The 12,997-nt window shown below is 39.4% G+C and overlaps 1 protein-coding gene and 1 long non-coding RNA gene across 5 annotated transcripts in view; both read left to right on the top strand.

The window, feature by feature from the left end:
- The first annotated feature begins 86 nt into the window (after positions 1-86).
- rab11fip4b (RAB11 family interacting protein 4 (class II) b) overlaps positions 87-12,997 on the top strand; it is a 31,303-nt gene continuing 18,392 nt past the window's right edge. The window contains exons 1-3 of one of the 4 annotated variants that reach the window (XM_053638031.1): positions 87-508; positions 11,844-11,995; positions 12,222-12,398. In XM_053638031.1, coding sequence (XP_053494006.1) covers positions 449-508; positions 11,844-11,995; positions 12,222-12,398 — 389 coding nt within the window. In that variant the 5' untranslated portion in view covers positions 87-448. Of the gene's footprint in view, positions 509-6,340; positions 6,905-11,843; positions 11,996-12,221; positions 12,399-12,997 lie in introns of those variants that run through there. The other 3 variants (XM_053638033.1, XR_008387262.1, XM_053638032.1) reach the window with 3 other exon arrangements.
- On the top strand, positions 683-2,030 carry LOC128615722 (uncharacterized). Its single transcript, XR_008387263.1, has 3 exons — positions 683-720; positions 948-997; positions 1,189-2,030. It is a non-coding gene; the product is annotated as an uncharacterized LOC128615722 (long non-coding RNA).

Consider the following 12,997-nt stretch of genomic DNA (forward strand, 5'->3'; position numbering starts at 1 on the left):
GTGTTTAAAGTGAAAGTGTGTGTGTGTGTGTGTGTGTGCGCGCGTCTTTTCAGGTCTCATTTCCCTGTTTCTACGGGATCTCATTAATATGCAAATCAGGTGACGTCTGAGGTGAAAGGCCACGCCCCCGCATGCCTCCCTTTTGAGGACCGGTTGCCTGGCAACAGCCTTATAGAGAGTGAGAGAGTGGGCGGAGTTTAGCTCAGTAACTCAGTAACTCTTGGCAGCTGCGAGTTGTGTTGTTCACTCGGAGTTTGTGAATTTGTGTGTGTTGTGTGGATAACAGACCAGTTCATCAGAAGAAGGAGCGAAAGGAGATTTTTTTTTTGTACGGAATAAACCTCACCTGTTGGGACCGGGACCGTATGTGTGTGTATGTATAAAGTGTATAGAGCGTATAGAGTGAAGTGTTTGTGTGTGTGTGTGTGTGCGCGCGCGCGCGCGCCGAATGTCCCTGGAGTGTGAGGAGTGGACACACACCGGCCATGTGGACGCAGTGACACACATGGTAAGAAACTCCAGTGCTACATTTTATTACGCTGATTAATGATTAATTATTCATTATTTACTGATTAATTTTTTAATGGTTATTTCCCCACGTTTCTTGTTTCACGTTGCTTCACCTCTAATCTAATCTCTTATCTGATTACTTATCCCTCTATTGTAAATCTATCTAGAGATTAGCAATATGACCAAAATACATCATATCACGATATTCTGGTGATTTTTTATTTTTTTTTTACGTTTTTGTGATACACGATATCTAGCACGATATCTTTTTAAAAATGAACCTGCTTTTATTTGTTTGTGAAAAACTATTTAGCTCAACATTTTAATATCTTTAACACCAGCTGCTTCAAGTCGGTGGGTATACGCGTCTTTGTGATTTCTCCGTCACATGACTATAACAAACTTGTTTTTTTTTTTTCCTTCTAATTAATATCAAGAATGAGAATAATTGGCTGCTGAGGGAACAAGTGTTTATAGCTGCTATAATGTAAGTGAGAAGTGGAACTAACTTGCTTCCTTAACTATAAATGGGTAAAAAGTATGTCATTCTTTTAACAAATAAGAAATTAGAATTATTAAGTTACTGTAATATAAGAGGAATAAAACACTTGGGGATGTGCTGTTAGAGGAAATAATCAATGTTGGGGGGTGATAACAATTACTCTTTCATCACACAAGCTTGGTGCAATACGAGTCTGTTCCTGTCCTGATTGTAAAACAAAATGTGATTGGTTGGAGTGAGAACGTACTACGATTGGTCAGTGCAATGTGACTGTTATCTGATTGGCTTGAGTAGATGGTGGGCGGAGTCCAACTATTTGTGGATTTGTGTGCACTCTTGAGGCTAGAAATTTTTCAAAATCCACAAGCACGCGCGCAGCAATGCACAAACACGTGCAGCAATGCACAAACGCGCAGGACGCGATCCATAAACGAATGCAAGACAGAGTTGTTTGTGACAAACATTTGTTAAAAAAATATAATTTTATTTGCAAGTCTCATTTGATTTATTCGTTAACTTATTTTTGTGAAACTACTAACATATATTTGTGGATCTCATTCAATACATTTGTGAATTTATTTAATTTTTGTAAATCTCACAACATTTATTTGTGGATTGTAATCTATTTATTTGGAATTATGAAACAATTCTAACCCCAGACACCACCCTGTCATTCAGTACTTTAGTGTGGCACATACATACACACATGCACAATGAGTGTTTATAACTTCTTATTCTGTTGCTCTCTCTGTCTGTCACTCTCTCGCACTCTCTGTCTGTGTCTGTCTCTGTGTGTGTCTCTCTCGCTCTCTGTGTCTCTCTTTTTCTCTCTTCATAATGAGATTAGTGTGAGGAATTAGGGACAGCTCATTTATAGACTTGTCTCTGGTTTATTAATGCACACACACACAATGCAGTGATAGAAAAACCACCAGGAGTTCCCTTTTCAAACAGGTACAAAGTTAATGTGAAACCAGAGTCACCTTTCTGATGGTTTTCTCTCTCTCTCTCTCTTTCTCTCTCTCTCTCTCTCTCTCTCTCTCTCTCTCTCTCTCTCTCTCTCTCTGTGTATATGTATGTGTGTTTGACAGAAAGAAGAATTGAAGCACACTAAACACTCACAAACACACTTGTTTTAAAGTCAGGAAGCTGTGGCTCTCATCTCTCCTTCAGTACGATGGTGTTTATTAGGTCACAGCCACTCATGTGTGTTCTGTGTAACATGACCTCAGAGCTCTTTATCTGTCCACTCAGCATCTAAAAGATTGAGAGCATCCAGAATCCTCTCTATCCATCTGTCCTTCGTTTTCTCTCTATCGGTCTTTCTCTCTGTGTGGTGCTCTTTCTCTGTCTCACTGCTTATTTAGGCAAGACAGACAGACGAAATGATGCAGGCATGTCAATCTGGATAAGTGCACAGGCACTACTTAAGATCGTGTGTGAGAGACCACAGAAATGTGCGTCAAACCCAAATGTTCTCACACAGAAACAGTGGGATTAAGAATGAGCTATTAAAGGAACAGAGAAATACTGCAGGAGGGTGAGCTGAGAAATACGCTGTGTGTGTGAGAGAGAGAGAGCGAGAGCATGCACAACTGAGGGGCAGGTGATGGAACAAATGCTCACACACACCAGATACTAGTTTGTCCACTTTGGTTTCGGCTTACGCTGACCCACTTCTGTGTGTGGAAGGAAACACAATCTGTCCACATCAAAATGTGTGCAAGTTATCAACTTCGAGTTTCTGTACATGTCTGAGCCTTGTGATTTGTAATTTATAATGTTATAATTTATGCTACTAGATGATAAATCACAAAGCACCTCATTTATCTCTATTTTAGTAAAGTTGTATATAAATGTTTACACTGAACTAAACCTTCATGCCTAATTTACAAAGGTTTTGCCGATTTTCTTTGTACTAAGTGCATTCATGGCACGGTTACATTTTGTGATGTCCACAAAACAACCAGAAGCTAAAAAAAAGCATTTAAATGGTGAAAGAGTGCCTCCTACGTGCATCGTGTGCTAAATCTTCCATTAATGCAGTTCAGCAATTGCAGCGCATCAACTTCCATAGACACACGCTATTGCCAGCTCCTTTCATAGAGTGCCATTACTTTTGGCTTCACTGGAACTGATATTACTGACGCCACACCTCCTTCACTGGGACTGATTATACTGAGGCCACACCTCCTTCACTGGTATTGATTATACTGAGGCCACACCTCCTTCACTGCAACTCAGAGGCTACATCTCCTTCACTGGGACTGATCTTACTGAGGCAACAGCTTGTGAGAGTAACATAATGTTTTTAATTGGTTATCATAATCTGAACAGTGTTTACTTTATTAACTGTGTTAATTATTTCCTTTTTTATTTTTAAACTTAGCAGCGTTAGAAACCCATCCAGGGCTGAGCTAATTAACGTGAGTGATGTAGCTTAGCTAGCTAATGTTAGCTAACGTTAGTCACAGAACACTGACAAGGAATCTAAATGGCCAAAGACAAAAATTCTGACTTTTCTCACTCCCTGTCTGTCCTGAACCCTGCCTCCTGTACACCAGACAGTGAAGATACAGAGACTGACTCGGCCAGTGAAAGTTACAGTGGAAGGTACAGTCACCCTCACCGGACTAGGTCAGTAATTACCACATGTTGATAGTGAAGTGTGGCTAATTGAGTCTCCTGTGTCCTGGCTCCTCTGCACCGAGAGACAGTTTAAATCAGTATGGCTACAGGAGTGAAACGGAAAATGCACTGAACCCTGAACAGACAGGGAAGAGAGAAGGCAGTGTGATAGAGCAGCCCTGAGAGAACACTGAAGCACACATGAAGTAAGAACTGTGTAATGTGACGTATGGGGTTTTTTTTTTCTTTCAACATTTGACATGTAAACTCCTAAATAGTTTTGGTTTAGGAGCCAGTGGCTCCTTAAGAAAGTGTACCTGTAACTACACTATAATCGGCTGTTACCTGCTCCCTCTACACACCACGAATACAAGCACAGGTTTGTGCTTCATCTTTCAGAGCCAGGATCAGGTGTGTGTGTGTGTGTGTGTGTGTGTGTGTGTGTTTGCTGAGGTTGCTGTAGCACTGTGCACCATGGTGCTGTAAAATGACTCACTGCTTCCTGTACATCACCTCAGTGTGTGTGTGTTTGTGTATGAGTGTGAAAGAGTCTCTTTAGTGCTGTGCAGTGAATCATATTCCATATTACATTCTGAATCGTGTGTTGGGAAAGACACAGCAGAAGGAAACAGGATGGCGAAATTGAAACTGTAGGATGAGCTAACGTACATTTATAGACTATCCTCCATGTTTGGTGCAGAGGATTGTGGCATTTCCTGCATTGAGAAAGAAACGCACACACCGGCTACACTGGCTCTAAACTGGAACACAGGGGAAGTTAGTGTTTGGCTTTAAATCTGCTGGAATATTAAAGCGGTTCTTCAACAGGGTTCTAATAAACCAAAGAGGGGCGAGAAATGTGAATCAGGAAGAGTGTGTGATCAGACCGCTTCTGTTCTACTGGTGTATAGAGAGACCGAGTGGGCGAGTGAGGGAATGCTTTCTCACCACTCACTCACTCACACACTCAGACACTCACATATATATTCCTTATCACATATGCATTTTCAAAATTCAGTTTCATGAAGAGAGGAAGAGAGAGACAGATGGAGGGAGAGACTGACACAAGTGGAGAGAGACAGGGAGAAAGATGGAAGGAGAGAGATGAAAAGAGAGACACAAATGGAGACCTACACGGGTTTAAAGAGAGATCGAGAGAGAGATTGTCTGTCTGTCTATCAGGTAGACCAAAAGAGACAGACGGGTAAAGACAGCAGAGAGACAGACAAAAAGAGAGACATGGGCAGATAGACAGACTAAGAGTGAGACAGACAGAAAAAAGAATTGCGTAAGTGATGAAGTATGTGGGATTAGCATGAGTAAACACCAGCAGCCATGTTTCTCACATCTAACTCCTGAGGGTGTTTGGTCTCCGTGGAGTGGTTTCGATTACGATGCCGCTGACACCATCTGATGACTCCATCTGATGACACTGTCTAGATGCTCACCTTGGTGTGGAGGAGGAGGAACTTTTATCTAATCATTTTTACTGCCATTCCATATCAATACTTTTACCATCGGTTTATCTCACCTTTTCAAATTTTAGTTCCGTCTTTTATCTGTAATTCTCCATGGCCTTCAGGAAGGGAGACGGACCTGATGAGCTCCTTCAGGTGGTGAGACGGTTAAGAGGAGCTTTCCTTTTAAAAGTGAAGACCGTTTCGAGGAGCTTCTTCAGGAAGGGAGACGGGTTTGAGGAGCTTCCTTCAGGATGGGAGACCGTTTAAAAAGAGTTTTTCCCTTCATGTGCTTCTTCTTTTAAAAAAGACTAGCTTCCCCTTCAGGAAGGGAGATGGTTTTGAGAAGCTCCTCCTTCAGTAAGGGAGCATTTCAAAATGATCCACTTTCAGGCAGAGGGACAATTTTGAGGAGCTACTTCTCCAGGGGTGAGACAGTTTTTAGAAGTTTCTCCTTAATGAAGAGGGAGCCTTTTTTCAGGAGCGGCTTCTTTGAAAGGAGGGACAGTTTTGAGGAGCTGCTGCTTCAGGTTTTGAGAAGCTTCTCATTTTGCAGGGAAGAATGTTTTGAGAAGCTTCTGCAGATGCATTTTTTTTAAGGAGCTTCTTCAGGGAGGGAGACCATTTTGAGGAGCTTCTCTTTTATATGAAGGGAGACTGTTTGGAGGAGCGTCTTCAGGAACGGAGATGGTTTCGAGAAGCTCCTCATTCGAGAAGCGCAGAGTTTTGAAATGATACTTTTCAGTTGGTTTTGTGGTGAAAGTGTGTTTGAGTCTCCTTAAAAAAGGAAAGTTTTGAGGAGCTTCTCCAGGTGCTGAGACAGTTTTGAATAGCTTCTCCTCTTTTTTTAAGAAACGGAAAAAAAATTTCTGGGGAAAGAAGACAATTTAGAAACTGGAAGAGAGACCTTTCTGAGGTTCTCCTTATTAAGAATAGGACACAGTTTTTAAAAGTTCCTGTTCACAGCGTGTTCTTTTCATACCCTGTACAGACTGTGTGTGTACACATTGTATTTCTTTTCACTTGACCTTGACTTTATCGACAGCTGAGCGCCAGTCTTAAAAAGTCTAAACATTTAGAAATCAAACTGTGAGAAAAAGGCTCTTGAATGTTCAGAATTAATCTCACTGCACATCTAAAAATAAGACCTGGCCCACACAGGACCCAGCGAATTTAGGCAGCTGATTTAGTTCACAGTTGAAACTTTTATATCTGCCCTCCATGTTTTTCAGACTTTCACATTGCTGTTGTCTGGAGAACAGAATTACAGGGTTGCCTTCTCCAAGAATCCAATGAAACACCACCAAGAAACATTCATAAGCAGAAATTTCCCTCAAAACTGATGATGGTTACAATGTAATCTAGGCAGTTATTTTGCTGAGATGGAGTTTTTCAAATTATTGTACGGGAAAATTTTACTTATCAGTTTTTGTTTTAATAGGAACGTGATTTGTCCTGGGTTTGTTTCAGGAGCTCTGGTGTGTCGTGGGAGATTTTCCTCTTTGTCAGATCAAGTCTGTGCATGACCTCTGCGTCATAAACTCTGCGCTTGTTTTCAACCTGTTGCAGGCGTCACCTTGTTATATCAGTGTGTTTGGATATACTAGTCCATGTGAGCTTGTGCAAAACCCAGAACGGGTGTGTACGAGGGCAGGTGCTCAGGCTTCTTTTAATTCTCCTCGCACGTGTTTAAATGCACCTCACCTCAAACAACGCTGAGATTTTCTTACCTAGAAGATCGAGTTATTGTCAAGTCAGCACTGATCAGACGGGATCTGCTGTAAAACGTGAGTGTGTGAACAGCATGGTAAGCCTAAATACTGTCCGATATGTTGCTGGTGCTGTTTCTCCTTTGATGTTGTAGTTCCTTTTCCTCCTGTGATGAGTTTTTTGTTTTGAGCTTTGTTTTCTGACTAGCATACGTTGTAAAACTAAGTAAAAAGTTGCTTAGTGAGTGAGCAGAATAAGCATATTAATGGGACAGATTGTTGTAAAGATGCATAATTCCTTAAAAAACAAACAATATATGTGTGTGTGTCTGTGTTTGTTTATATATATATATATATATATATATATATATATATATATATATATATATATATATATATATATATATATATATAAATAATATAAATTTGTTTGTAATATAATATAACGTGTGTATGTTTATATATTTAAATCTTTTCCAAGTAATCATTTTAATAAAATTTTTTTTTACTGGTTTTAAGGTTCTGAAAGATTCATTCTATAAGGTTTCACCTATAATCAGTGATCCAAGTAAAAAGCTTATAAAAAGAAAATAATTATATTTCATAATAATTAGACTTATTTAAGGGGTCTTCTTATATTCGTAAAATGATTATAAAGTAATACTATTTCTGGTAAAATAGTTTAATACCAGTAGGGATGTCATGATACCAAAAATCTAGTAGTCAGTACCAATACCACCAAAAGTACATGATACTCGATACCAAAGTTGATACCACAGTGTGGTATAAAAAAAAATAAATAAACAATTTTTAAAATAAAATTAAAAACTCCTGGAGGACATCCTCCTCTGGCTAATACTGGCAAAAAGAGAGAGAGCGAGAGAGAGGGATATTTTAGTTATTGAACACTGTCTGACAATGACTAATAAAACCGTGCTAAGTGTTAATAACGAGTGCTAAGGTGCACGCCTAAACACGCACACATACCCCTTATATTCTGAATGCAAGCATTAGTTTAAATTCACTGATATAGTGGCAGGCCAAAAAGATTTATTAAAAGCATGAACATTTGAATAATTATTAGTGACATTAGGCTACATTTAGCTGACAAGACACGGGCTGAATGGCGATGCATGGTGGCCCATTAGGAGGTAGTTTATAACATTGCAATGTGTTACCGTCGTAAACAAATAACTGGCTATTGCTAACATTACATGGAGCATAACGTTAGCTGGTTTCACGGCTACGATGCCAGCTGTCTCAGACAAACATTTATATAGGACCGTCTTTCAGGTGCTTCGCCAAATTCCAGGTGTTTCCTCGCTTTTTTTGAAATGAACGATGGCAACCGATGCTACCTTTTTTCTCTCAACGGAGCTAAAATTGTCACCATCTTCTGTAGTTTTTCCCGTGTGCATGTAGGCGTTCTTCTTCTTCTTCACCACTTGTGGACCGACTAAAACACTTGTGCGTATTTGCCACCCCCTTTATTTCCGGAAGAATTGCATCCTCGGTACCTTCATTACCCACGGTACCTAAGCTACTGCTGAAAAACAAGTACCGTCACGTTTTAAGAATGTTGATACAGACTTACCGACTTGGTACAGAAGTATCGGTTGTTGTGACATCCCTAAATACAAGTAGGGCTGCAACAACTTATCGATAATAATCAATAATTAAAATAATCAACAATGCGTTTCATTAGGGAAAGTCGGGTCTGTGACGTCACTGATGGGGTTATCCACAGTGACGTCACTTCACAATGGTGAAACACATTTCTATGAATAAAACACCAGTGGAAAACAGCGGCGGTTACAGAGTGAGTTGCTGCGGGAAAAGTGCATGATCCAGGTCGTCCAAAACATGAGTGTTTTTATTAAGCGCTTCAAACAAACTGGTAAGTGTATTAAAGTGGCTTGTCGTGTCAGATGCTGTGAGAGATGCGTGTGTTGTTCAATGTCTTCCAGACATGTTTTCTTCAGTGCAGAAATGACATTTTTACCTTTATATCCTTATCTGTAAATGTTAGAAATTCACTGTTACTGCAGAACATTTAACCTCTTACCAGTTGACGCTTAGTTTGTGCTTTTTTAATATAGTCATTTAACTTCTGCTTTAAAGCTTGAGGACAATCATTTGTTTTGTTTTTTGTTTTCAAAATATAAAGTTAATATTAAAAAAAAAAAATCCATTGCACAATGTATAGCATATCCTAAATAGATGTTTAATACCTTTTTCATAGCCTTCATTTTGCACAAAGTTTGAAGGACAACATCAGACAGATTGTGAAATAACGTGTTTTGTTTTTTTTTTTGAGGGGAAAAAATTACAGAAAATAAAAATTGGCCTTTTAATCCCAACTAATCGATTAATCAAAGAAATAATCGACAGATTAATTGATTATCAAAAGAATAGTTAGTTTCAGCCCTAAATACAAGTGTATTTAATTTGTTATAGCTTCTCTTCTGTGACCTTCTGTTCACTATATGATGATGATGATCAAGACATGGTGCCCGCTAATATTTGTCTAAAGGCTTTACAGCACCTTGTTATGGAGTTCTGGATTGTGATTGGTCAGAAGGTGTAGATTAATTCTCTATAACAGCAGCTCTGAATGTAGCGCAGGTTCATATTAATGCACTCGTTTTAATCGAATGCGTTATGGTTTCTGTAGTTACGGCTTGTTCATAGGGACTCTTACAGCGGAAGCTTGACTGATGATAAACATTAAAAAAAATCATTGAGGAGAAATGTTTAACATTTATGGAAGGAGTCTCCAGTGTCAGCGCTTTGTAACAGTCAGAAGTAAAGCTGTAACTTCCAAGTTTTCTGAATCTTTTGTTTGGGAACAGTTTGATTTGTACGTTTATCACCTACTGAGTCATGAGCGATTCCTCGCATGTTATTTAACCCTTTTTGTTGTTCTGCTGATCACATGACTTTCCGCTTAAAGGACCATAAAACTGACCACATGAAAATCATTTAAACTATAGCGCCAGGAGTAAAGATTAGTAAAGATTTTAGATTCTTGATGTTCGGGCTGGACGATATATAAATATAATATCAATATCGTGGTAAATCATTTCACGATACACTTTTCGGAGACATCGGTATGGTTTTTAGATTTGTAATAACTGCAAATTAAATGGTACTGAATGGATGCCATTGATTTTATTTATTTTTAAACTTGCTCTTCTTTGTCTTTGTAGGCGTTAAAGTAGTCAAACTCAGTTTAATGGTTTTTGTTTTGCAGACAGTAATTATATATCGTGATACGTATCATGCGTATCATTTTTGTCATATCGTCCAGCCCTAGTTGTGTACTATATTATGTTTATGGTGTACATCAAGCTGCTATTTTTGGTCCACACTAATTTATAAATATCTTCATTTATTAGAAGATTTTTATTGGAAGAATATATGATTGTTTCTTTTGTTGTAGACGATGTAAACATTTTCGGACATGTGATCTCACTAACACTTTAATTGTTTATAATGTTAGTATAATGCTTGAATATTTGTATGACTTATGCCTCCGGTGTTATTTTAGCCTTTTTGTGAAGCAGACACGCACGTCTTCCTGTCACGTTCCCGGTCGTCATCACTGACCCAGTCATTGTGTTTCTACAAAAGAGTTTGATTTCCGTCGGCTTTTATCCTTGCATCCTTCTATTATGGCAACAAAGAGTGTCTGAAATTCTTGCGTAATCAAGACTTTGGATTATAGGTGCAGGGCAGAGTTCAGGCCTCAGGTTGGACGAACACTGAGAACAAGTTCAATGCAGGTGCATAAATAAATAGACATCTGGAATAATAACTGACAAAACAACAATTTATTTAATGGACAAAACTACTCAAATACTGAATATTGTGTAGTTATAAATATACTCACTGATTTAATTTAATTATTATTTAAAGTTGAAATATTATTCCACTCCTTGACATGTCTATTCTGTAACATCCAATCACAGGCGTGTGTGTGTGTGTGTGTGCCACTAGTGCTTTGTATTAAATATAACTGCTTGTCCTCTGTCTCTTTCTAATCACTCAACCTTCATTTGCTTGAAACTGAGTGAGCAGTCAGATATCCCCCCCAACACACACACACCAGTGTCACTGTGTGAGCAATATTGCTCGTTATTTCTGTTAGTTGTGGAACTGGTTTGCCAAACCACACACATTAGATCCTGTGTGGAAACACACACACAAGATGGGAGGTTTCACAATGATGTATTATGATACTGTAAAGCCATTACACTGTTACGTTTGATATTAGCAAAGAAATATAGCAAATAACTTTTTTTCCCTGGTTTTTTCTTCCTGGTTTTTAAGGTCCCGCTGTTTCCCCATTCCCTACGTCCTTATTTTATTGATTCCTATGTCCATGTGTTGCTCCTTTTGCTCATGCTCTAGTTTCTTAATCGTACCGTCCCTATGTCCCTGGGTCACTGGTTCCTGGATCTTCTATGTTGTCCAATCCTTAGGTCCCTTATGTTGCCTGGCTTCTAGGTTCTTGTGTTTGTGTTCTCATTTTGCACCCAGATCCATGTTGCCTAGTCTCCATGTTGTTCAGTCCCTAGGTCCTCCTTACCCACTCTATATGTCACCAGATTGCCAGTTTCTGTATTTCCTGGTTGCTGTAGGTCTGCTTGTTGCCCAGTCCTTTTATTTTCCTGGTCCCTAGGTTGTTATGTGGACCCATCACTGTTTCCTGAGCCCGAGGTCATTAGGTATTTATGTTGCTTGGTCTCTAAATGCCTATATTGCTATATGTCCTGATGCTACCTGGTCTCTTTAGTTCTTAGTCCCTGGGTCCCTGTGCTGATGTGGGTGAGCATGTTGCTCAAGGTCCCTAGGGTGGGGCCAAGGTAGCGCATGAACACTTGATTTAATGTTTTCCATTATTGTGTATATTCACCAGTCAAAATATTATGTTCTCTTTCTATCAGTTATTAGAGCATCTCTAACAGGAGGTGAACAAATGCAGAATGTCAACTAATTTGCGTGGTCCTCACATATGTCTATCGCTCTCTGTAGCTCAGGGAGGCCATGTCTGTGCAGGAGCTGTACGAGGATGAAGAAGCTCGGGAGTCGGACCGAGACAGCGCCATCGAGAGCGCCGCGGGATCTGAGCTCTCCGATGGAGGAAGAGGAGGAGACAAAGAGGAAGGACTCTTACCTGGGCAAAAGTTAGTCCTCATGAGTGTCAACAAAAGCACACACCTGCACATGCTGACAATGCACACAATGCATTTCATTCCAGACTAATGTTGGTAACTATAAATGTCTGTTTGTTTGTTTTTTACTGGAGGTGTGCCACTCCTGCAGTTACTGGAAGGTTATTAGTTGTTGGCATGTACAGTGATTAGATAGGAATATAATAAGCTAAGATTGTGGGGAAACTCGATGTTGCAGGAGTGAAGAGCTGAGCCTGAACCCGTCTGTGACCTCTGACCTTTCGACTCGCTCGCTAAACGAGGAGCAGTTTGAGGATTATGGAGAGGGAGACGAGGTCGACTACAGTCCTATCAGCCCCGAGGACGAGTCTCACACTAATGGGTTCTCCGACCTCGGGTCTTCCGTACCTTCCAGGTGTGTGTGTGTGTGTGTGTGTGTGTGTGCACGCATGTGAATGAGTGAGTAAATAAAGTGAATCATGTGTGATTCACAGCTGACGTCACAGCAATAGTAGATGTTGAAATGGTTTCCTGTAGCTGCAGATCTGCACCCGATACTGACTCAGTGTTCTCTCACGCGCACACACACACACGAAATAATTTTTTTTTTGTCATTGAAGCTACAGAAGTAATTGTAGAAGTAAGCCGACTTCCTCCCTGAGTACATGCACTCCACGTTCACGTCAGCACAAATGAAATCTAAATCCCTCTGTTTAGGTGTGCTACTGATTTGAGGGATGATAAAAAGAATAAAGTTTTTTCCATTATTTATTTGTTTTTTTTATTTTTTCACTATTATCATGATTGTTATTATTGTTTTATTAATTTTTGTGCAATTTTCAAAATGTATTTAAACATACCCTCAGAAGTGCAACAATTTAAAAAGTGTTATGAAGCTAAATGGATTGTGAAACAATAAGAGTGATGAGGAAAAGCAAATAATGAAAGAAGGAAGGAAGAAAAGAAAATTAGGGAGAAGAAGGAAATGAAAGAATGATGGACAGAAAGCAATAA

The sequence above is a fragment of the Ictalurus furcatus genome, chromosome 12 (assembly GCF_023375685.1).
Source record: "Ictalurus furcatus strain D&B chromosome 12, Billie_1.0, whole genome shotgun sequence".
Taxonomy (NCBI): domain Eukaryota; kingdom Metazoa; phylum Chordata; class Actinopteri; order Siluriformes; family Ictaluridae; genus Ictalurus; species Ictalurus furcatus.